The sequence below is a fragment of the Mus musculus genome, chromosome 17 (assembly GCF_000001635.26).
Source record: "Mus musculus strain C57BL/6J chromosome 17, GRCm38.p6 C57BL/6J".
Taxonomy (NCBI): Eukaryota; Metazoa; Chordata; class Mammalia; order Rodentia; family Muridae; genus Mus; species Mus musculus.
This window is the reverse complement of record NC_000083.6, coordinates 37,239,844-37,264,119: the sequence shown is the minus strand read 5'-3', so window position 1 is coordinate 37,264,119 and position 24,276 is coordinate 37,239,844. Positions and strand designations below refer to the sequence as shown.

The 24,276-nt window shown below is 39.4% G+C and overlaps 1 protein-coding gene and 1 pseudogene across 1 annotated transcript; one reads left to right on the top strand and one right to left on the bottom strand.

The window, feature by feature from the left end:
* The first annotated feature begins 457 nt into the window (after positions 1 to 457).
* On the top strand, positions 458 to 1,387 carry Olfr98 (olfactory receptor 98). The gene has a single exon (NM_146510.1). It carries the CDS (start codon positions 458 to 460, stop codon positions 1,385 to 1,387), a length of 930 nt encoding a protein of 309 aa, NP_666721.1.
* Positions 13,232 to 14,023, bottom strand: Olfr754-ps1 (olfactory receptor 754, pseudogene 1; annotated as a pseudogene).

Sequence of the window (24,276 nt, the reverse complement as noted above, 5' to 3'; positions counted from 1 at the left end):
ACAGTAAGTCACCCAGGAAACAGCAGTACTCTACGTAGACTTCTGGAGATGTGACCAGAGTAGTGACTTTATAGATGGGCAGGAACATTTATTGAAATAGCACTTTCAGCAAAGCACTAAACTAAGTACTGAGATGCAGCCTCTATCTTCAAAGGAATCACAGTCAAAAAGATTCACAAGAAACTTGTTATTCTATCATGGAACACAGTGGTTAAATAGCAAACCATTCACCCAGAGAATTCCTGGAAAACATTCAACAAATTGTCTTTCTGTTTCCCTAGGGAGCCATTTTTAATGAACTCCAAATCTTGCCCCTCCCTTTGCTATTCTAGTTTCCATTGCTCAATGTTGTGAGGGAGACACATTGCCAAGGGACCAGGTCTGGGTTGATGCCATTGTTGCCTGCAGCAAATATATTGTCTTCACACCAATTTCTTCTTGAAATACAAGACCCACGATGAACTGCAGTCAGGCTCCTACATTCATCCTCTTGGGACTGTCTAGTGATGCAGAGAAATGGCAGCCCCTCTTTAGCATCTTCCTTGTTCTCTACTTGCTGGGCCTTTTAGGGAACCTGCTACTTCTGTTAGCTATTGGCACTGATGTCCACCTCCACACCCCCATGTATTTCTTCCTCAGTCAGCTCTCACTCGTGGATCTTTGCTTCATCACCACCACAGCCCCTAAAATGCTGGAGGCTCTGTGGACTGGAGATGGATCAATCTCATTCTCTGGATGCCTGACTCAGTTGTACTTCTTTGCTGTTTTTGCTGACATGGATAACCTGCTTCTAGCAGTCATGGCTATTGACCGCTATGCTGCTATCTGCCACCCACTGCTGTACCCACTTCTAATGACTCCTTGTAGATGTAGAGTTCTGGTCAGTGGGTCATGGGGAGTAGCTCATTGTGTGTCTCTGACCCATACTTTGTTGTTCTCTAAGTTATATTTTCATAACAATCAAGAGATTCCTCATTTTTTCTGTGACTTTGGGCCTCTCTTATTGCTTTCCTGCTCTGATACATACCTCAATGAGAGTCTGATGATGGCTTTGAGTGGACTTTTAGCAATCAGTGCATTTCTCTGCATTGTAAGTTCTTATGGTTGTATTTTTTATGCTGTGGCTAAGGTTCCATCAGCACAGGGGAAACGGAAAGCCCTGGCCACATGTAGTTCCCACCTCTCTGTAGTCCTCCTTTTCTACAGCACAGTCTTTGCTACCTACCTGAAGCCCCCATCTAGTTCTCACTCCTCTCAGGAGGTGGTAGCTGCTGTCATGTATACTCTGGTAACACCCACTCTGAACCCCTTCATTTATAGTCTGAGAAACAAGGATGTTAAGAGTTCATTGAGAAGGATCTTGAACATGGTGAAATCTCAGGACTAAGGAAGGATCATGCCCTGCATCACTATCACACATGCAAAGTGAGTCAGTTAATACCATGGCTCATGGGAGAATTACATGATTGCTACGGATAATCTTCAGTGTTAACTGGACTCCATTTGGAATCATCTTCAATGCACACCTCTGGGCATGTCTGGGAAGGTATCTCTAAAGGGATTCCAATGAGTCGGAAAGATGCACTTTGAATGTAGGTAGAACCATCTGTTCCATAAAATCATCCTAATCTGATAAAGAGAAAAAGAAAAAACCTAGCTTACTATCATTATTCATCCCTTTTTGCTTGTTTACTACACATGCAATATGACCTGTGACACTATCTCCCTTCTGTGTTTTTCTCATCCTGATGTATTTTATTCTTCAAACCATGAATAAAATAAAACTTTCATTTCTACATTGCTTGTCAGGTGTTTTGCTACAGCAACAAGACAAGCACCAAATAAAATGATCTACTGAAAATAATACTATTTTGGGTTTGGTATTCTTTAATGTGTCTACTCATATTCCTACATCTGATGCATGAATATCTATTTCTATCTGTTGCAGTAAACTTCTAACCCCAATAAACCCATGCAACAGCACACAACTCGGTTTTTATATTTATAAGGTGCACATCTATATTGGGTAGATCTACCACTACACTAATCTGCTCCCCAACTGTGAGATCCCTTGCTACTTGAGGTTTCTTCAGGCCATGTGATTCTGCTCCACCTTCCTTTCACCTTTTCTTCCTCCATCCTCTTTCATCATCCTCTATCCTTCCTCTACCCTCTAAAGCCTCCATCTCCACCTTTCCCTTCTACTGCCCAATCACAGACTCTAGCCTTTATTTGACCAGTTAGACTGGTATAGAGACAGACAAGTAGATCAATGGAATAGAATTGAAGACCCAGAAATGAACTCACACATATGGTCACTTGATCTTCGACAAGGGAGCTAAAACCATCCAGTGGAAGAAAGACAGCATTTTCAACAATTGGTGCTGGCACAACTGGTTGTTATCGTGTAGAAGAATGCGAATCGATCCATACTTATCTCCTTGTACTAAGGTCAAATCTAAGTGGATCAAGGAACTTCATATAAAACCAGAGACACTGAAACTTATAGAGGAGAAAGTGGGGGAAAGCCTTGAAGATATGGGCACAGGGGAAAAATTCCTGAACAGAACAGCAATGGCTTGTGCTGTAAGATCGAGAATTGACAAATGGGACCTAATGAAACTCCAAAGTTTCTGCAAGGCAAAAGACACCGTCAATAAGACAAAAAGACCACCAACAGATTGGGAAAGGATCTTTACCCATCCTAAATCAGATAGGGGACTAATATCCAACATATATAAAGAACTCAAGAAGGTGGACTTCAGAAAAATCAAATAACCCCATTAAAAAATGGGGCTCAGAACTGAACAAAGAATTCTCACCTAAGGAATACCGAATGGCAGAGAAGCACCTGAAAAAATGTTCAACATCCTTAATCATCAGGGAAATGCAAATCAAAACAACCCTGAGATTCCATCTCACACCAGTCAGAATGGCTAAGATCAAAAATTCAGGTGACAGCAGATGCTGGCGTGGATGTGGAGAAAGAGGAACACTCCTCCATTGTTGGTGGGAGTGCAGGCTTGTACAACCACTCTGGAAATCAGTCTGGCGGTTCCTCAGAAAATTGGACATAGTACTACCGGAGGATCCAGCAATACCTCTCCTGGGCATATATCCAGAAGATGCCCCAACTGGTAAGAAGGACACATGCTCCACTATGTTCATAGCAGCCTTATTTATAATAGCCAGAAGCTGGAAAGAACCTAGATGCCCCTCAACAGAGGAATGGATACAGAAAATGTGGTACATCTACACAATGGAGTACTACTCAGCTATTAAAAAGAATGAATTTATGAAATTCCTAGCCAAATGGATGGACCTGGAGGGCATCATCCTGAGTGAGGTAACACATTCACAAAGAAACTCACACAATATGTACTCACTGATAAGTGGATATTAGCCCCAAACCTAGGATACCCAAGATATAAGATATAATTTGCTAAACACATGAAACTCAAGAAGAATGAAGACTGAAGTGTGGACACTATGCCCCTCCTTAGATTTGGGAACAAAACACCCATGGAAGGAGTTACAGAGACAAAGTTTGGAGCTGAGATGAAAGGATGGACCATGTAGAGACTGCCATATCCAGGGATCCACCCCATAATCAGCATCCAAACGCTGACACCATTGCATACACTAGCAAGATTTTATTGAAAGGACCCAGATGTAGCTGTCTCTTGTGAGACTATGCCGGGGCCTAGCAAACACAGAAGTGGATGCTCACAGTCAGCTAATGGATGGATAACAGGGCTCCCAATGGAGGAGCTAGAGAAAGTAGCCAAGGAGCTAAAGGGATCTGCAACCCTATAGGTGGAACAACATTATGAACTAACCAGTACCCCGGAGCTCTTGACTCTAGCTGCATATATATCAAAAGATGGCCTAGTCGGCCATCACTGGAAAGAGAGGCCCATTGGACTTGCAAACTTTATATGCCCCAGTACAGGGGAACACCAGGGCCAAAAAGGGGGAGTGGGTGGGCAGGGGAGTGGGGGTGGGTGGATATGGGGGACTTTTGGTATAGCATTGGAAATGTAAATGAGCTAAATACCTAATAAAAAATGGAAAAAAAAAAAAAAAGAATGGGGAGAAAGTTCACATGAAATCACCAGAGTAAGCGATCTACTCCTTGTTGGGACAACCCCTCTTGAGGAAGCATAATTAACATAAGAATACAAACAGCACCAGGGCAACTCACAACATTTCCCACTTTTAATCCAATTAAAAGGCTCCCTTTACTCTCAGATATAAATTGAACAACCATTACAATTATGCAAATTATAAAGTATAACAGACACATAACACCCAGTCCATCATATTTGTCAGTTTAGATAAAGCACTCCACCATCTATCCTAACTCAAAGAGCTTACGATTCTATTCCTGAGTAATGTTCTGGTTTAACTTGTATTACCATATGAAAAACATCCTCTCAAATCTATGTCATCTCTCTCATTGCTAAACAAGTTGAGTTGACTATGAAACGATAACTAGTCTTCAACCACATCAGAATCCAAGAATGACTTAAACATTGCCTGAGAATATAGGAAGCACAAAACATAGCTTCCAAACTTAACCAAGCCAGTCGTGGTGGCTCATGCCTTTAATCCCAGCACTCGGGAGGCAGAGGCAGGCGGATTTCTGAGTTTGAGGCCAGCCTGGTCTACAAAGTGATTTCCAGGACAGCCAGGGCTATACAGAGAAACCCTGTCCCGAAAGGAAAAAAAAAAAACTTAACCAATTTATAGAGACAGATGACTACCTGGACAGTCTTTCATTCCTCAAAACTTTGGAGCATCAGTCTTCAGTCTTCTGGCCCAGGATCATCTTACAGACCTTTGTAAAGAAGAATTGTGAAGGACTGATTACTCTGTATTGGCAGAGCTATCAGTCGACATTTCACCTAATGTGTCCTTTTCCCAGATAGTATTTTTGTCTGTAGATGAATTAAGGCAATTCTTGCCCTATTTTGTGACTATCTTTCCACGACTGGAGTAACTCCATTAATGCTCAAAGTGCTGTCAGAAGCAGACCTGTCTCTGGTCAAATAATCTTCAAAAAGGAAATGTCTGGGGAGATAGCTCAGTGAAGTTTGGAGCTGAGACGAAAGGATGGACCATCTAGAGACTGCCATACCCAGGGATCCATCCCATAATCAGCTTCCAAACGCTGACACCATTGCATACACTAGCAAGATTTTGCTGAAAGGACCCTGATATAGCTGTCTCTTGTGAGGCTATTCTTGGGCCTAGCAAACACAGAAGTGGATGCTCACAGTCAGCTATTAGATGGAACACAGGGCCCCCAATGGAGGAGCTAGAGAAAGTACTCAAGGAGCTAAAGGGATCTGCAACCCTATAGGTGGAACAACAATATGAACTAACCAGTACCCCCACCCCCCCACACCCCCCCGGAGCTCGTGTCTCTAGCTGCATATGTATCAGAAGATGACCTAGTCGGCCATCAGTGGAAAGAGAGGCCCATTGGACTTGCAAACTTTATATGCCTCAGTACAGGGGAATGACAGGACCAAGAAGTGGGACTGGGGGGGAGACGAATGGGGGGAGGGTTTGGGGGACTTTTCGGTAGCATTGTAAATGTAAATGAAGAAAATACCTAATTAAAAGAAAATGAAAAAAATCAAAAGAAAAGAAAAGAAGAGAAGAGAAGAGAAGAGAAGAGAAGAGAAGAGAAGAGAAGAGAAGAGAAAAGAAAAGAAAAGAAAAGAAAAGAAAAGAAAAGAAAAGAAAAGAAAAGAAAAGAAAAGAAAAGAAAAGAAAAGAAAAGAAAAGAAGAAAGAAAACATTTGGAGATGTTGGATAGGAGTTTGTTCCTAGTCCTGGGAACATGGACTTGTGTGACCCTGCCAGTGAGATGGAGAAGTTGTCCTTGAGAGGGCTGGACTCAGATAACTGTCTCCTTACAAGTTGTCCCTGAGATGTCTGGGACATCAGGCAACTGTTTACAACAGAAGCTGTTCTGCCGTTGGGAAGTTCTTGGTCATTTCTATTTGAATAAATTAAAAACACTTTATTATAATTAAATCCGAATCTAACATAACCATGAGTTTACTATCTGGCCTTTAACTTGCATAACTTAATCATTCTAAACAGTTTTTTTGTTAGGCCAGTTATTAGAAGGACTGGGTCTAAGTCTTGTATCCTCAGATTAGTTGCATAGGTACAAAGCCTACATTAACAATTTTAATTTCAAATTTTGTATCAATATAGGAAATTCACACCAATGAAAACCTTAAATCTGTATCAATCTACAAATTCTGTACCAATGTAAAATTATAACTTCAATTTGCATTAATTATAAAAGATTTCTACCAATGTAAGATATGGCTATTCAATGTTTTATTTAAGAGTAAATTTGATAACCTACTCCTATTTGTCTATTCCTCTAATTTATATGATATTATTATTATATCCACCTTATCTCTTCCACCCACTCTTCCTTTACCTAAGAAGGAAAGACAGAGAAGAAAGGAAAGATAAAAATCCCTGCATCTAAGCTCTCTGTCCAAAGCTACAATATTTGTGAATTATCCCTTAAAATGACAACATAATTCATAAAATAACAAGAATCATCTACCCCAACTTAAGGGACTGGGATGATGATCTTCTTTTGCGTACTTGTAGCTGAATTGGAGTGAAAAATTCCCTTCTGGGGGCCCAAAGGGAAATAGGAAAATTGGTTTTGTCAAAGGAGGGCTAGTTGTCATCATTTTCCTTCAAGTCTCTATGTGCTGAGAAAGTTCACAGCTTAGCTGACATCCTGACTATAACAGTCTGAAAAGCTGGATGGGTGACCTAGCTGTTCTGAAAACGTCCTGGGAGCAAGTCTTTAAAGGAAACAGCTTCAAAGAGGTTGAGGTAGAATCAAACAAGGGTCTGGAATGGAAAGTCCCAGATTCTCAGCATCCCAGAGTGTGAATCTTGTTAGGGCTGTCTTTCTCCTCTTTCATTCTGCAATATACAAACCTTACAAGCAACACATAGCTTCTTTGTAAAGGCATTTATATGGAATGTGCAGGGTGCACAGATCAGTTAAAGAAGACCAATAAAGAAAGACAACTACCTTTCTTTAGAGTTTAGTTTGATCACAAAATCAAAGTACAGTATAAATTTCGATTCATTCCATCTTAATGGATGGTCTGTAATAAGTCATGAGAATTTTGTACCCAATAGGTGTTATTGATTATATATAGACATTTAAATCTCAGCTAGTTCCAGAGCTATCTGTATGTATAGACATACATCACTAAATATACATCACCTATCTTGTTGACCTACTTAGATTCATTCTTCCTCTCCCTAGCCAAGGTTTTCAGGGAGGTCTCCTTTGTCATGTCTCATTTATATTGATTTGAAAGGAACACATAGCTTTTCTTTTACTGTGGAAATATACACATAAGCCCTACCTAACCCCCAGCTTAATACATTTCCCATTTTCCATTCTGATGTCTGAACATCCTTAAAATAAACAGGCTGGTTTAGTTCAGCAATTTTTTTTTCTGCAATCCAATGTCTTTCAGCAGCCATAGTTTTTTGTCTATTAGCATTTAAAATTTTTAAAGTTAATAAGGCACTATGTAATCTATCTCTGGGGTGTTGTTGTTGTTGCCCCTTTTGCCTGTTAAGCATCTCCTTTACAGTTTGATTAGATCTCTCCACAATGGCTTGTCCTGTAGGATTATGTGATGATATGTCTCTAAGATGTTTTATCTTTTAAAAAAATAGTTCTTTTATTAAGAGACACATTATAAAAATAGTATTTTTCTATTTTGTACATTGTATAGCTCTTCCCATTCTAACTATGATTATTATCACATTTTTTTCTTATTTTTATTGGATATTTTCTTTATTTACATTTCAAATGTTATTACCCTTCCTGGTTTCCCTCCCTCCCAGAAACACCCTATCACATCCTTCCTTCCCCTGCTTCTATGAAGGTCTTCCTCCACCCACCCACCCATCCACTCCCACCTCCCTGCCCTCGATTCCCCTATACCAGGGCATCTATTGAGCCTTCATAGGATCAAAGACCTCTCCTTCCATTGATTCATTTGACAAGGCCATCCTCTGCTACGTATGCAGCTGGAGCCATGCGTACTCCTTTGTTGATTGCTTACTCCCTGAGAGTTCTGGGGGGGATTGTTAGTTGATATTGTTCTTCCTTCAGTTGATATTGCAAACCCCTTCAACTCCTTCAGTCCTTTCTCTAACTCCTCTATTACGGACCCCGCACTCAGTCCAATGGTTGACTGCTAACATCCACTTCTGTATTTGTAAGGCTTTGGCACAGCCTCTCAGGAGACAGCCATATCAGGCTCCTGTCAGCAAGCATTTCTTGGCATCCACAATAGTGTCTGGGTTTGATAACTGTATATGGGATCAATCCCCAGGTAAGACAATCTCTGGGTAGCCTTTCCTTTAGTCTTGGCTCTACATTTTATCTCCATATTTACTCCTATGAGTATTTTGTTCTCCTTCTAAGGACCAAAGCACCCACACTTTGGTCTTCTTTCTTATTGAGCTTCATGTGGTCTATGAATTGTATCCTGGTTATTTGGAGCTTTTGAGCTAGTATCCACTTATCAGTGAGTGTATACCATGTGTCTCCTTTTGCAATTGGGTTACCTCATTCATGATATTTTTTAGTTCTATCTATTTGCCTAAGAATTTCATGAATTCATCATTTTTAATGGCTGAGTTTTACTTCATTGTGTAATGTACCACATTTTCTGTATCCATTCCTCTGTTGAAGGACATCTGGGTTCTTTCAAGCTCCTGCTTATTATAAATAAAGCTGCTATGAAGATAGTGGAGTATGTGTCCTTATAACATGTTGGAGCATCTTCTGGGTATATGTTATCTTATACTATGTAAAAAAAAAAAGCTGCTTCATTTTATGAAAGACATATGCCAGACCATTGTCCATTTAATTTGTACAGTTATTCCCATAATGGCCATAACTTCTAACAAATGTGTAATTACAAAATCAGCTTTTGCTGAAGCTAAGGCAATTGCCCATTGAAATATAGTGTTGATGCACATATTTCAGTTTACCAAACTCTGAAAAATGGAACACATCCATTTTCCAAATTCTATTATTTTGTATGCCTTTAGGGTTACTTCTGGTAGGTAATGGAGTTTGGTTATACAATGAGCAAGTAGGACACTGCCTCACGACTTCCTTGGCTTGTTGCCAAGTGATAGTGAATTCTTTCTTTAAACTTTTGCTGTTAACATGGTGGATTTTAGGGACTTCTGAAGCCTCTGGTACACTTCTTATCAATACCTGGTCAATTTCACTATCACTTCATGCCAGAGGGCCTGTCAGACCTGTATAGGATCTTATGTGTGTTATATATCGTGGATGACTCCTATTTCTGATCATTTGTTGCCACTGAGTAAATAGTGAAGTCAATTCAGAATCATCCTGAATAAGTTCAGCAGTCTCTATGTGTAAAACACGTTCTGCATATTGAGAGTCAGTTATTATATAAAGAGACTCTTGAAAATCTGACAGCACCGTGTGTGTTGCATATAATTCATATTTTTTAACCAACTGACAGGGACTCTTAGCAACTTTACTTATATCTTCAGATTTACATCCTACCTTCCCTGACTTATTAGCATCAGTAATAAATAAATAATAAATAAAATGTAGGAGCTCCAGAAATTTGAAATCTTTATTATACTAGGGAGAATCCAGTTAGTTCTTTTTATCAGCTGAAGTCACTTGCTTTTAGAACCTCTGTTGCTAATCTCTCCCAAGAAATTATTGCATGCTCTTTGCCAATGTTCATCTTGTGCCCATAACGAGGCAGTCCCTGTGTTATTAAAAAGTACCACAATTTCAGCTGGATCTATTCCAGCTAATTGTCAAAGTCTCATTTTTCCTTTTAGTATCAATTCAGAGACCTATGTAGGTTTTAAATTTCCTACTCTGTTTAGGAGCTAAAAAATATCCATTCTAAGATAAATCTTCACTCTGCATGAGAATTTCAGTAGGGGGAAGGGTAGAAGGTAAGATAACTAAAATCCAGGCCATCTTTGGACCAATAGGATCTAGATGGGTATCCTGCGATTTCCTTTCTCCCAGAGCTAACTCCTTCTCAGCCTCAACTGACAATTTTCTTGGGCTATTTAAATCTTTATCACCTTGCAAGGTTTGAAATAAATTGCTTAGCTCTTGAGTAGCCAAGCCAATCACAGGTGGCAGCCAATTAATATCTCCCAGTGAGTTCTGAAAATCATTAAGAGTCCTTAATTGGCTTCTTCTGATTTACACCTTTTGTAGCCTAAATTTTTGCAGACTTATTCTATATCCTAGTTATTTAATGGAATCACCAAGGTGTATACTTTTCAGGGGTTATTTACAATCCCCAGGAAGGCAAGGTTATTTGTTTATTTCTTTCTTTCTCTCTGTCTTTTTTTTCTTCATCAGACATTCTCTCCTGGATACTTATATCTGGATCAGCCAGTAGGATGCCATCTATATAATGATAAATAATAATGGATTGGGGAAATTGTTTACTAATCATCTCTAATGACTGTTGTACAAAATATAGAAACAAGGTAGGGTTATTTAACATTCCCTATAGCAGGACTTTCCAATGATATCTTTGTATTGGACAACTTCTATTGGAGGTAGGCACTGACAAAGCAATTCTTTCCTTATCATGTTCATGTAGAGGAATTGTAAAAGCAATCTTTTAGATTGATCACTATGATAGACCATTCCTTAGGCAATGAGGAAGACAGCGGGATTCCAGGCTGCAAGGAATCCATCAGCAGAATAATCTTATTAATTGCTCTGAGATGTGTCAACATCCTCCATTTGCCAGTCTTTTTTTAATGATAAATACTGGAGAATTCCAAGAGCTGATGTACTCCTCTATATGCTGAGCCTGGACAAGTTGTTCTATTGCCTGTAGTTTTGGGTTAGTCTGTCAATCACCTTAGTGATAAAGCTGTTGGTGTCTTATCATCAGTGGCTCCTTGAGGTAAAGCTAAATTGTCAGCTCCTGCTGTATCTTATTTATGGACATCCTGGACAGTCTGTAACTGCCTTTGAAATTTTTCCTCAGCTAATTTGATTTTTTTATTAGGAGCCTGACCAGTTTTGTTACCCGCCTCTGAAACGGAGGGGGTATGAATTTGTGTTTTCCACTGCTGTAACATATCTCTTCCCCATAAGTTAATGGCTATATCAGCCAAATATGGCCTTAATTTTCCTATCTGACCTTCAGGTCCTATATGTTTAAGCCATCTTGTGCTTTGTTTTATTTGAGATAAAGTCCCAACTCCTTGAAATTTGATGTCTACTTCTTGAAGTAGACAACTTGCAGGCCACGGTTTTGGAGAGATAATGGTGACATCTGCTCCAGTGTTGACCATTCCTTCAATCTCAATATTGTTTACTAGTATTCTTGGCTTGGGGCTTTGATCCTCTATAGAAATTTGCCAAAATGTTCTTTTTGGCTCCCTTTTAGGTTTTTTGAGTTGTCTATAGAATTTGCCTCAGCCTTTTTGTCTGATCTCAGAACATCTGTTTTTAGAGCAATGGTGTTTAATTGTCCCGAGGAAGAGAACTCTCCCTGCTTGTCATTGAGGCCTGCAAGAGGCCCCCCTGGGAGTTTTTTGGTAAGGTGTTGCCTATTTGTCTACTGTTGCTCTACATTTCCTAGCCAAATATCAGTCAGTCTTTGCCACATCTTTTACATATTCCAGAAGGCATAGGCTCCCTTTTGGGATTAATTTTATTTTCCCTGCAATTTATTCTGAGATAAACCTGCTCACTACAATTAAAACATTTTGAATTTTGGGTTGTCTCAAGGCTTCTAGTGGCAGCTTCTTTTATTAAGATCATATCAGGCAAACAAGGTCTAACATCAACTGTATATCTAATCCACTCATCTATTGATGCTGACTTTGCCCTCTATGGTCTGATTATTTCCTAGCTTTCATTCTAAAGATTCGATTGGTACCATGATCTGATATACTCCTTTCTACAGCAGAAGTCAACCTTCTTAAAATGTCAGGGAATGTTTCTTTTGGACTTTTCATGACATGAGGAAATGGTTCTTTTCCCTGATTCTGTGACTTTGTCCCAGGCAATTAAGGCTGCCAAGTGATATGATGCCAGGTTTCTTCATCATCTACAGCCTGCACCTCTGTCTCAGCAAAATGACTTTCACCAAGCAGCTGGTCTTTGGAAATATCTCTACCCCTGGTTCAGTGTTGTCATTCTGTCTCCTTTGTCTCTTCTCCCCATCATGAGAACCATTCAAAATGTGACACAGGTTCCAGTATTTCTTTTGCCATATCCTTCCAGTCTTGGGGGATTAGCAGTCACTACAGTCATGTGATAATTGTTAGAATTTTTACCAGTGGTTTAGTAACAACAGCCCCCTGTTTTCTTTTACTGCATCTCTTATTCTGGAGATCTAGTAAATTTAAATAGTCCTGTCTTTTTCTAATCTTTCCTCCCAGCTGAACCTGGAAGCCACTGATGACTCATGTTAAAGGGAGCTTTAGAAGTCACAGACGTTAAATCAAAAGTAAGAGGTCATGAAACTGGTGAGGCTGATGATAACCCAGGGTAATAGAAGCAGGATGAGGAAGAATATAATTTTATTCTGTCCTCTAGAGAGTATTTATAGGTTTCCTTTTAAAATAATTTATTATTGTTTTTGTTTGTGTATATGTATGACATGTGTAAAGTTACTTATGACATATAATTTTGTGGGAAAGCAAATTGAAAGTTCAACCATCAAGTTTGCATGCTTAAACCAAATTCAAACAATAGGAAAAAACTCGTCAAATGCCATACTACAATAATATACGTAAACATTTTTCTAGATTTGTCTTTGTATTGATGTCTTCTTTCTATAATTTTGTTTTCATTAGTAATTAGCAGCAGTGCTTCACACAGCAACGGGCTATTCAGTGCATGTTTTCACAGTGTGATGATCAAACCAGAGCATTATTTATAGTGCATTCAGTAAACAACTCACAGTAGTTTATATAATCTTTTAAACTAACATCTGAAAATTGTTTAGCTATTCTCTTCTCCCCTGGGCATACTTCAGAAGACCTAAAGGGGAATCTGAAAAAGAGCATAGTTATTCATCTCAAGCCCATTGTGGGAGACTTTTCAATCAAGACACTGGAAGTCCAGTAGAAAATCTTCACTGCCCTCCTTCTTAGGTCACATTTCAGTTGATTTGCAGTAAAGAAGCCTTCTTAGTGCTTTCTGCATGTCCAGGTTCCTCAAGGTGTAGATGACAGAATTGAAAATGGGGGCAAACACTGTGTAGAGCAGAGCAATGACCTTGGAGAGGAGTGTGCAAACTAAGGACAGCAGAGGGCGCAGTGTACCACACCATGAGTGATCCATAGAATGTGAACATCATAGCCAGGTGAGAAGAGCATGTGAAGAAGGCCTTGGTCCTTCTGGCCCCAGAGGGAATTCTCAGCACAATCACCACAAACTGAGCATAGGACATCAGAATCAGCCCAGAGAGAACAGGTAAGAAGACAACAAAGAGAACAAATGTAGACATCTGGGCCACTCAGGTATCTGAGCAAGCCAGGATCATCAAAGGTGAGAAATCACAGTAAAAGTGATCAATTAGGTTGGGGCCACAGAACCTCAGCTGGGCTGTCAAAGCAACCACTAATCCAGCTTCCATAAAGCCAGACAGCCAGACTATAAGCACCAACCCCAAGCACCATTGAGGCCTCATGAGACGTGGGTATTATAGGGAGTAAAAGATTGCTAGGCAGTGATCATGTGCCATGAGAGTCAGCAGGAAATACTCATCTGCATCTAGAGAGGTGAAGGTGAGGAACTGGAGCAAGCAGCCAGCCAGTGTAGCCAGACTTTTGGCTACTTTATGGGTTTCTTTTTCTACTGCCTTTCTACACCCTTAAGACTTCTAATCCTGAAATACTAGATAGAAGAGAAAGAAAGATAGAGGGGAAAAGGGAGTATCCATATTGTTAGACTACTTCCTGCTGATTAGGGGTACCCAGGTTCTTGGAGCAGGTCTGATCTTCACTGTGAGGATATATAATTTCTTCTTGACTCTTTGTGCAGGACCACTTTGCAACAAACTACAATAGCAATCAGCAACCAGCAGCAGTAGTGAGAGGGGTAGCCACAGCTACTCTCAGGGCTCTCCCCCTTATATACCCTCTCAAGAGTCCCCAGACTTCCAAATGCCATATGCTTGCAGAAACTAACTGCAGCTGGCAAAATCATGCCCCTGCCATAGCACAAGGTAAATCACAGTTACCTGCTGTGGACATCTAAAGCAGCCCCATACCCAACTTCTGAGATTAAAACAAAAATATTTTATTATAACATTTCTGTGTTTTTTTTAAAATGACCAAAGTTCTCACTATGAGTCACAGGAATGGGGTTTGCCAACAGAAAATCCTCCAGCATTCTGGTCACCACTGTGGACATGAGCCTGGAATGCCTGGCTCACCAGAAAGAAATACATGGGTGTAGGAAGCTTCTGAGAACTGTTTACTACCACTAAAACAAGCATGTTCTTTGTGATAATAGAGGCATAGATCATGATGCATAGATAAATAGGAGGGACTTCAGATAATCCAAGGGGCACAGACTCAGTGAATTAGGTCTTCTGTGGAGACATTTCCATCGGGTCATTCACTTTTCTGCTTGATAGTACCTAGATAAATTTTACTGTATCTCTACGGTCTTTTTTTTTTTTAAGATTTATTTACTTATTTTATGTATATGGGTACACCATAGCTGAACAGATGGTTGGGAGCCTTCAGTGGTTGTTAGGAATTGAATTTTTAGGACCTCTGCTCAACCCCACTTGCTCCAGCCCAAAGATTTATTTATTATTATACATAAGTATGCTGTAGCTGTCTTCAAAAGCATCAGAAGAGGGTGTCAGATCTCGTTACCGGTGGTTGTGAGCCACCATGTAGTTGTTGGGATTTGAAATCAAGACCTTCAGAAGAACAGTCAATGCTCTTAACCGGTGAGCCATCTCACCAGCCCTATCTCTCTGTTTTTCATTGCAATCCTATAGCTGATATTACTACAACCTGGTGTAAAGAGTGTGCAAACTAAGGTTGGCTTAAATCATCTTGCATCCATGTATGTCTTTATTCCTTAGCATTTTTTAAATTTTTGTATATGAGGGTTGGTTTTATTTATTTATTTATTCTTCCTTCTTTCTTTCTTTTTCTGCCTTTCTTCCTCTTCCTCCTCCTCCTTCTACCTACCTCTGTGTCTGTATACCCTGTGCAGGCCTACTACTTATATAGACTAGAAGAGGGCTTCTGTCCCATCCCTGAAACTGAAGTTACAGATGGTTGTGAACTGCTGCCTGGGTGCTGGTAATAAAACCTGATTCAGTCCCACACAAGGCAGTGCTTTCTTTGGGAAAGAGAATAGAAGAAATTCAGACTATTCCCTGGGAGTGGTGAGACACTAAAGTACTCATCTCCAAATGCCCCAGTGCTTAGAGTCCCCATAACCCTGGGGTCTATCCTCTGTTCCACCACATGCTACAGGTTAGGCCCGGCAACTTACCTTTCTAAATGGTGAAAGAAGCATCAGAGCCTTAATCACTGTTTCTGCCTTTAACAGAACAAATGAGACTTGATCAGATGCCACAAGATGAGCTGGTTGTGTTGCCCCATGGGCTCCTGTCTACTCTATTCCATATTAGGGACCATATTCCATCATACTTATTAGCAGTCTGGATGTACCTGTTGCATTTTTCCTTCTGCAGAAAGAAAACAGTGGGTAAAAGGCCAGGAAGACAGCAGGGCCATAAAGGTCTATGAAAAAAGCCTTAAGCCACATGCCTTTAATCCCAGAACTTGGGAGGCAGAGACAGGTAGATTTCTGAGTTCAAGGCCAGCCTGGTCTACAGAGTGAGTTCCAGGACAGCCAGAGCTATACATACGTTTCGAAAAAACGAAACAAAAAACAAAAACAAAAGCCTTAATCCTAGCCCAAGCGAAGCTGCTAGAACTAGGACTGCAGACTCAGGGAAGGATATAAAACACATGACATATGAAAGAAGTATAATAAAGCTTTCTGGAGTGTCTGTTCTCAGCAGGGACCTTCCACTCTGATTATGGCTTTTCTGTCCCATGTTCCCATGCACAGTAGATGGTCAGTACCGAGACTCAGGCAAGGCTAGCATTTGTTAATGATACTGCTTCCTAGTTTATGTTGCTCACAATGATACATCATTGTGACATTCATTTGTGTATACAAGTGCTTGTGCATGCAAACAAGTATGCTATTACCTATTTTATGGGATAAAGTGGTCTCTGTAATACTTTATACACCTTAAGTAAACACCTCTTCAAAATGTAACTAAACATCTTTAAATGAGTCAAAAAATATTTTTCCAGAATTGTAATTTTAGAAATTAGATCTTTAAGATTTAGTTATTTGTGACTTAGATGTAAATTGTTTAAACTGTGTATATTCAGTCTGCATGTGGTTGATTCAAATCTATAATCTCAGTACCAGGAGAGCAGAAAAAGGAGAATCTCTGGAATTTACTGGCTAGCTGGTCTAACCAAATTGGCAAGATCCCATCTGAAGATAGATAGAAAAGATAGAGGGAGATACACAGTACTGGCTTACACATACATACACATAAACACACACATACACTCACATATGCACACATACAAACATATAAACACAAGCAAACACACACACAAACATTCATGCATACTTACATGCATATACACACACATACATACAAGCACTAAAGACATAATTACATTATACACCCAAGTATCCACATCATATACTCATAGATAGACATTAAAATACAATGATAACATAAAATAAACAATTGTGTCATTTGAGATTGTGGTCCAAATGTCTTCCCAGAGAAGAGTCAGGGAAAATTCCAACATCAGAACCCTTCCCAGATAACCCCGGGCCAGTGGGCAAGCAATGGATTGGGGGTGGGGCAGGGAGTGGAACTCAGGACCAGGAGGAGAAGGGATCCCGAAAATCTGGTCACGACACCCTTGTTTCTCCCTTTAGAGGTTATTTCCTTTCCAACCCCTGAACTCACCAGCACCTGTTTGGGTAAGAGCCAAAGCCACCACCGCCATCTGCAGGACAGCTCTGTTGCTTGAGGACCCCATCCTTCCCGTAGCCCTGATTAGATTCGCTAAGTACCTGCCAGCCAATTATAATGAGAGTTGCAGAAGCATCATCAGTATCCAGGCAAAAGTACCTGACAAAGTTTACAAAGTTACAAAGAAGTGAAACCTCAGAGGAAATGGAGGAATCTCCAATGCTGGGTTAAACCTGGAAACTGGGCTTGGATTTGATCTCTGTTCTCCTACACTGAGTACTTAATGTCATGTTTCCTAGAACGTTTCTAATATTCTAGGATCAGTATGTTCTCTACAACAAACAAAACATGTTTTTTTGTTTTATGTGTACTGATGTTTTGCTTATATTTATGTCTGTGCACCTCATAAGTGTCTGGTAACAGCAGAGCTAGAAGTAGGCATCTGACACCATGGAACTGGCGTTACTGGTCATATTAATTGCCACATGAGTGCTGGAAATAAGACTCAGGCAGACTCCACGGATAACTTTTATGAGTTAGGTCTACCAATAATTATCACACTTGGAAGCTAGAAGTGTTAAGGTCCTACCTGGGGGTACACACTTATAAACCCAGTCTCCAGGACATATAGGATTTTGGAAGGAGTTCAAGGTTGTCTTCAGCTAGGGAATTTAGTACCTGTAGCCACCACCAGCCAGTGGGTACTGGATTCCTGAAAGAAAAGATGGGGTTTTGGATGGGAAAGGCTGCGAGAGAAATAATAAGCCAAGACAAAGTTCTGATCAAGGCCAATGTTTACTTATGAGTCTGAGTTTATAAAGGCGGGGGGGGGGGGGGGGGACCCATCCCCCACCAAGCCAGGATCCTGTTGCTTTGTCAGGATAGTGTCAGGAGAACAGGTTCACCTACTCAACAGGTGTCTTGGAGGAAAACTGTAGATGTGGCATGACAATAGACTTTACCTAGGTCAGAGGACTCCACCCTAGGTGGGCTTGCTGGCTGTGGCAAGCCAGGTCTGAGTCAGCCTGCTCAAGGCTGGGGGAAGGGTACAGTTCCTCCCTTTTTATTTATTAAAAATAGCTGGACAGGGGCGTAAAATTTACTTATGCTCCATGGTCCTGCCTGGGAATTAAGTTGGCTCGCAGCCATGCCTGTCTTAGCACTGAATCTAATTGGCCTTTTTCTGACCCATCTCAGAGTACACATGCAGCTTGTTTGTGTTTATTTGCACAAACATGACATTTTAGTGTTTATTAAGAAAAACACAGCCTTTGACACATGCCCCTGTCTTAGGTTGAAATAAAAACCATAGACCAGTGGCCCGCCTTTGGCTGCTGGCCCTCATTGCACACCTTTTTCCCAATCATACCAAAGCCACAGCATGCGCTCAATGCATTTCTTCATAGAGATGAATCACTGCCATCTGCGCTTTGCTGAAGGCGAACCTGTATGAAGGTAATCGACCTGCAAGAAACACAAAGTCAAAGTTGAAAGCAACAGGATTAAGGTTGTCTGTGGGGATGTTCCAGGTACTCAATTCAATTGCAAATTTTCAATGGTTAGACCCAAGCCTGGCACCTAGTGTGGGTGAGGTGACTTTGATAATCAACAGAAAAAACTCTTACTTCTCTTGTAAATAGTGGAGGCTATGCTCCAAGTTAACTCTGCTGGCTAATAAAGATTTCAAGCTATCTTCATAATAGGAATCTCCAATATTGGATTTATTTCTAGACTAGTCAATGATTTAGTCAGAATAACTGGTCACATTAAAGGAAAGAGAAGTGTCATTATAACTCCTTTTGATTAATTTTTCTAAATCAGTTTCCACAGTCTCTATGTTCTCTGTCCCACAGTGTTTAAAAGCTTGAAGCAAGGCAGCTTAGCTTGTCGAATCTGAGACATATGCAAGCAAAGGTGGGTCAAGAACATATAACCAATATAGCTTTCCTGTCACCATTGTCAGGGCACTCAACAAGCTCACAGGTCAGCATTATCCTTTTGTGTCAGCTTGTCACACCAATCACTCTGTCAGCTAGCAAGCTCCTGCCCCATTCTGTTAAAAAAAAAAAAAATACAAACATGCCCTCTTCCCCATATTAAATACCTGTTCAGGATCATGCCATATGCCAATAAGTGGACCCTTTATTCTCACATAGGCATGAGTATGCCTAGTTGTAGGATACTATCAGGCACTCAGCAAGGAGTTCTGTGGCATCCACATTTTAAAACTTTAAAAATAAAAAGCATGATATAAATAATGTGCATGGGGATATAATTCTCCCTCCCCCTTTTTCTTAAGAAGATATAGCTTTAAAGTTCCACAATGCCTTGTCCTTGAAATTTATAAAAATTCCCAGTAACATGGGTAATATTAAATTGTTAACAAAACACCTCAAATGATTGACTGTAACAGCCAGTTCCATTATCTGTTATAATCTGATTTGGAACATCAACATAAAAAAATTAACATAGGCAATGACTAATTACATTTTATTTGCTTTTCATGTTAAAGTAGTTGCAACTAGAAAGCCTGAAAAGATATCAATAGTCACATGTACATATTTTATTTCTCTAAAGTCAGAAATATGAGTATCCATTTGCAATTGATTGAGTATAAGTCCCCAAGAATTAACACCATCATGTGTAACAGGTAGAAACTGAGGACATTGAGAACAAGTCTTTACAATTTCACATGCACATTCTCTAAAAATACCAAATTATTCTCTCCAGACATTACTGTTTTGATGATGTAAAGAATGAGATTATATGGCCAATTGTTCTTGTGTAAGGCCTATAATCTGAATGGGATATAAATCTGGGGTGGCATTGCCTTAAGAGGTCTTGCCCAGGCAATCTAGGATGAGTTCTTAAATGTCCAAAGATAGTCCTTTAAAGGAACAATATTTTTTTCTTAACTTGAGTTGTATATGTATAAACAATTCCAAATTTGAGAATTAGTATCTAAAAAAGGAACAATTTCAAGTAATTGTAAGCCATGAGCTCTACATTAATATATATATATGTATTCAGTATACAAATTAAAGCTTGATTTTTTCAATATTTCAAAACACTGGCTACAGCACACAATTTAATTATCTTTGCTGAAGTAGGAGAAAATCAAAAGAATAAACATGTGATCCAATCACATATACTTCTCTCCCATAGTAGGGTTATTTATAAATACAGTAGATGTATTCTTTATGAGATGAATGCATGTATATATAACTTTACAGAAAATACAAAAGCATGCATAGAAGCAATTTTAACAACTTATCTTTTAGATAATGATTATCAATTTTAATCTAAAAAGTTTGCAACGCAATAGGCCAAATATCAATGTTCTGCAATAACTAATTTAATTGCTGTTCAAAACAAGGAACAGACACCTCATCAGATTTTTAAGACTTTTTTTTTTCTAAAATACCTTCATGGTTTTATCTTACAATTCTTTATTAACAACACAACAGCTTCATAATAGGATATTAAAACTTTACTTGGAGATGAAGAAAGATGATTCTACGTTAATGTTCTCTTTTGCCAAAGAATTGCTGTGGGCACATTGAGTAACAATAACTAGAAAACACAGCTCATGTTTGATTACCATTGATTACAGTTGATAACAATTGATTACAGGAGCTTCCTCTACTTTCTGCAAAGCCTTTTGGTTTTCACCAGTTAATTTGTATCTCCCCTGATAGCATCCAACAAAAGCTTAACACTTGGGAGGCAGAGGCAGGTAGATTACTGAGTTCAAGGCTAGCCTGGTCTACAGAGTGAGTTCCAGGACAGCCAGAGCTATACAGAGAAACCCTGTCTCAAAAAACCAAAATTAAAAAAAAAATAACAACAAAGGCTTAAGCCCTCCTGTGGTGAACTTAAGGTGAGGTTTTTAGCCAATTAACATCTCCCAGAAGCTTTTGAAAATAATTTGAAGTAAGCAAATCATCTTTTCTTTCTTAAATTTTCTGTACCATAAATTTTCTAGGATATAACTGAGACCCTAAAGATTAAAAAGATAGCCTCTGAATCTTTTCTGGAGCAACAGCTACTCCCCAAAACTTTAAAGCTTGTTGTATAAGAGCAAAGATTTGTAGTAAATTTCCCTTCAGAGGCATTAGCTAATAGAATGTTTTCTATATAAGAAACAATATACACTGAAAGATTCAAAGTCTTAGCTTCTTGTACTGAAGCAGAGACAAAAAAAAAAAAAAAAATCTTGCATAATGTAAGGCTATTAGCCATACCTAGAAGCAAAACTTTCCAATGATCACAAGCTCACTAGAAGCAAACCCTTTACAATTATCAGGATGCAAAGGAAAAAAAAAAAAAAAAACAACCTTCTAAATCTATAATAATTCTATATGGAATAGGCAGGCCACATTGTAATGCCTTTAGAAATTCCACAGCCTCATAGACCTTTCATAAATCTTAAGCTTAAACTTTATTTTAAACAACACCCGGATAGATCTGTAATAATGTTGTTTGCTTAAAAATAATTTCCTGGAGGCAAGGAGAGGCAAGGTCCAACTTCCCTAGGCAGGGTTGGTAAAACAAAAGAAATGCCACACCACACAAGCCTCGCTGAGACTGCTCTGAGTTTTGCATTAACTCAAATGTAAATATTTCTAAATCTGAGTATACAGCCTGAGTCCTGACCTAAAGACTATCCCTCCTGCAGTGAGGACAGATTCCAGGGGAAGAATTCGACTGCCTATGCCTCTAATTTTTTGGACAGTCTTTCTTAAGATGATTTATACTTAAAACATTCCTTATAACCTTAGTGCTGAGAAAGCATTGCTTGTACTGTAGTCCTCTGCAAGGCAGCAACCATAGCCAAACTGATTGTATGAGGGTCCAATCTCTACACAAAGATGAATATATCCAGATAAGTCTGTCTTTGCTTTGTATGGCTGGATAGCTACTGTGACCTGCATTAGTGCTCTCTGTTGGCACCAGGGCATTCCAAACCTATGTGATAACAGTGCAACCTCCGACCTGCAGACTGGTTGTCAAGCCAATGACCACCATATCCAAGAACCCATTTGGCTTACCTCTCACCCTTAGTTGTGTTACATCATTTTTTCGTATAAATAAGAAAAAACGCCCCTTCCTCACTCTCTTTTTTCTCTCTTCTCTTCTCTTCTCTTCTCTTCTCTTCTCTTCTCTTCTCTTCTCTTCTCTTCTCTTCTCTGCTCTTCTCTTATCTCCCCTTCTTCTCTTTCTTCCACTCCTTTGTCTCTCCCTTTCAATAAAACCTCTTTATGTGGAACCACTTTGGCCTAGCATGCTGCTTTGGTGCTACCCGCTACTCTAAAGCATCATCCTCATAAGATGATTACTTCTGTAATCATCCTAATTAACAATATATGGGTGAGTTAAAAATCTTAAGCTTTCGATCAAACTGCAAACTGCAGTTAATGGAACACTGGCAATTTTAACCATAATTTTTAAGGGTTTTTTTTTTCAATATTAGGATATATCCATAACTTTTGGAAAGCAAAACCCAATTTTAAACAATTTATTCTCTTTAAAATCAATACCAGAAATATCACTTCCATGTTACAAAGTTTGACTGCCAATTCATACATATGAATTCATGACAGTGCAACTTTTAATGCTTCATTAAAGAGACATTGTTTTAATCATATCTCTTATAAGTTATGTAATATAATGTAATTCTTATCTCTAGTTTGTGGGATAAGAATTACATAAAATATTATCCCAATTTAGAAATATCCTTAGAGGCCTAGTTTCCTGGGCTGGTTCATGCCACATGTTGTTGTTTAAAATGACTCCAACCCTGAGTTACCAGTTTTAAGCTAAATTTCTTGTTACCAATGTTACACTTTTTAATCACACCCAATAACTTATAAGCCAATACTCTATGACCAAGACATGCAGAGCAAATTTATACCATTAAGACCAGTCAGAAACTAAATGAAGCAGTTACACGAATCTTAAAAATTTATACCAATTAAAGAATTTTACCTTTTCTAGCTATAATTTCAAGAGGAAAAACACTTTGTCATTTGCTGAACCCAATAATCACAATTGCAGAGAATTTTCTAGGAAAACTATCATCTTATTTGCATGCTATGCTTGACTCCTGGTTAAGGTGCTGGGCAACTTTAATCAGCCTCTGCTGTGCAAATTAAGAGATGGGTAGCCAGCAGATAAAGTTTTAACCATTTTTTTTCTTTTCAGGATGAAACATAGAACAACAGTCATTTAGACAACGAAACAAAAATAGACACAAATTGACACATGGACAGATTGGTGCACCAAACACAGAATATAGAGAAGGTAGAGAACTTGATGTAACCAGAACTAAGGATGTCTCCTGCAGGAACCAGAGAGAAAGCTGGATGTCTCCCAATTTCCGTCTGTCCCTGGGAGAATACCAAAATCCATTTTCCTTCTCTCTTGATGTCTTTTGTATATCTAGCATCTCCCCCTTTTTTTTTTTGTATTTTACTCTTTTTATTTTATTTTATTATTTTAAGCCCTACTCCTCCCTCCTGATGCAGTTCTTTACCGTAGACAAATGCCTGTTTAGAATTTTCCACTCCCATTTTCCACTGTCAACCCCTAGCTGATATCAATGCTGGGCCAACACTAACTCAGTCTAGCCTGTATCCTTTTTGCACCCTTGTGAGCAATAACCTTCAAAAGATGAAATTTTTAGCACTAACATTAATGCTATATGTTGCTTACCATGTAGGGATATATCTTCTGTTTTTTGTGGAGCCTTACCAAGACAGTGTACCCCAAGTCCTTTTGGGTTTCAGGCTAGTCTCGAGCACCACCTGTAGCCACCAGTGGCCAAGGGTTATGGGGTTCCTGAAAGGGAAGATTGGGGTTTTGGATTGGAAAGGCTGCAAGAGAAATAATAAGCCAAGACAAAGTTCTGATGAAGACCAATGTTTACTTATGTGTGGGGCTGAAAGACCCACAAGGTGAGGACTCTCCCACATTCTGACTCAAGAGAGGTGACACCCCAAATCACTCACGAGAAATGGTCTTGATGCAAACCGCAAGAGGACTTTTATTCCAGGCGCACTTTGGGGCCCACAGTCATAAACCACGCAGGGGTAGAGGACTGTGGGCTCCGAGTAGCTGGGACAGGGGGTATTTAAAGGAAGAAAACACAACT

Coding starts and splice junctions, on each gene's coding strand:
- Olfr98 (NM_146510.1), top strand. CDS start 458: ATGAACTGCAGTCAGGCTCCTACATTCATCCTCTTGGGACTGTCTAGT.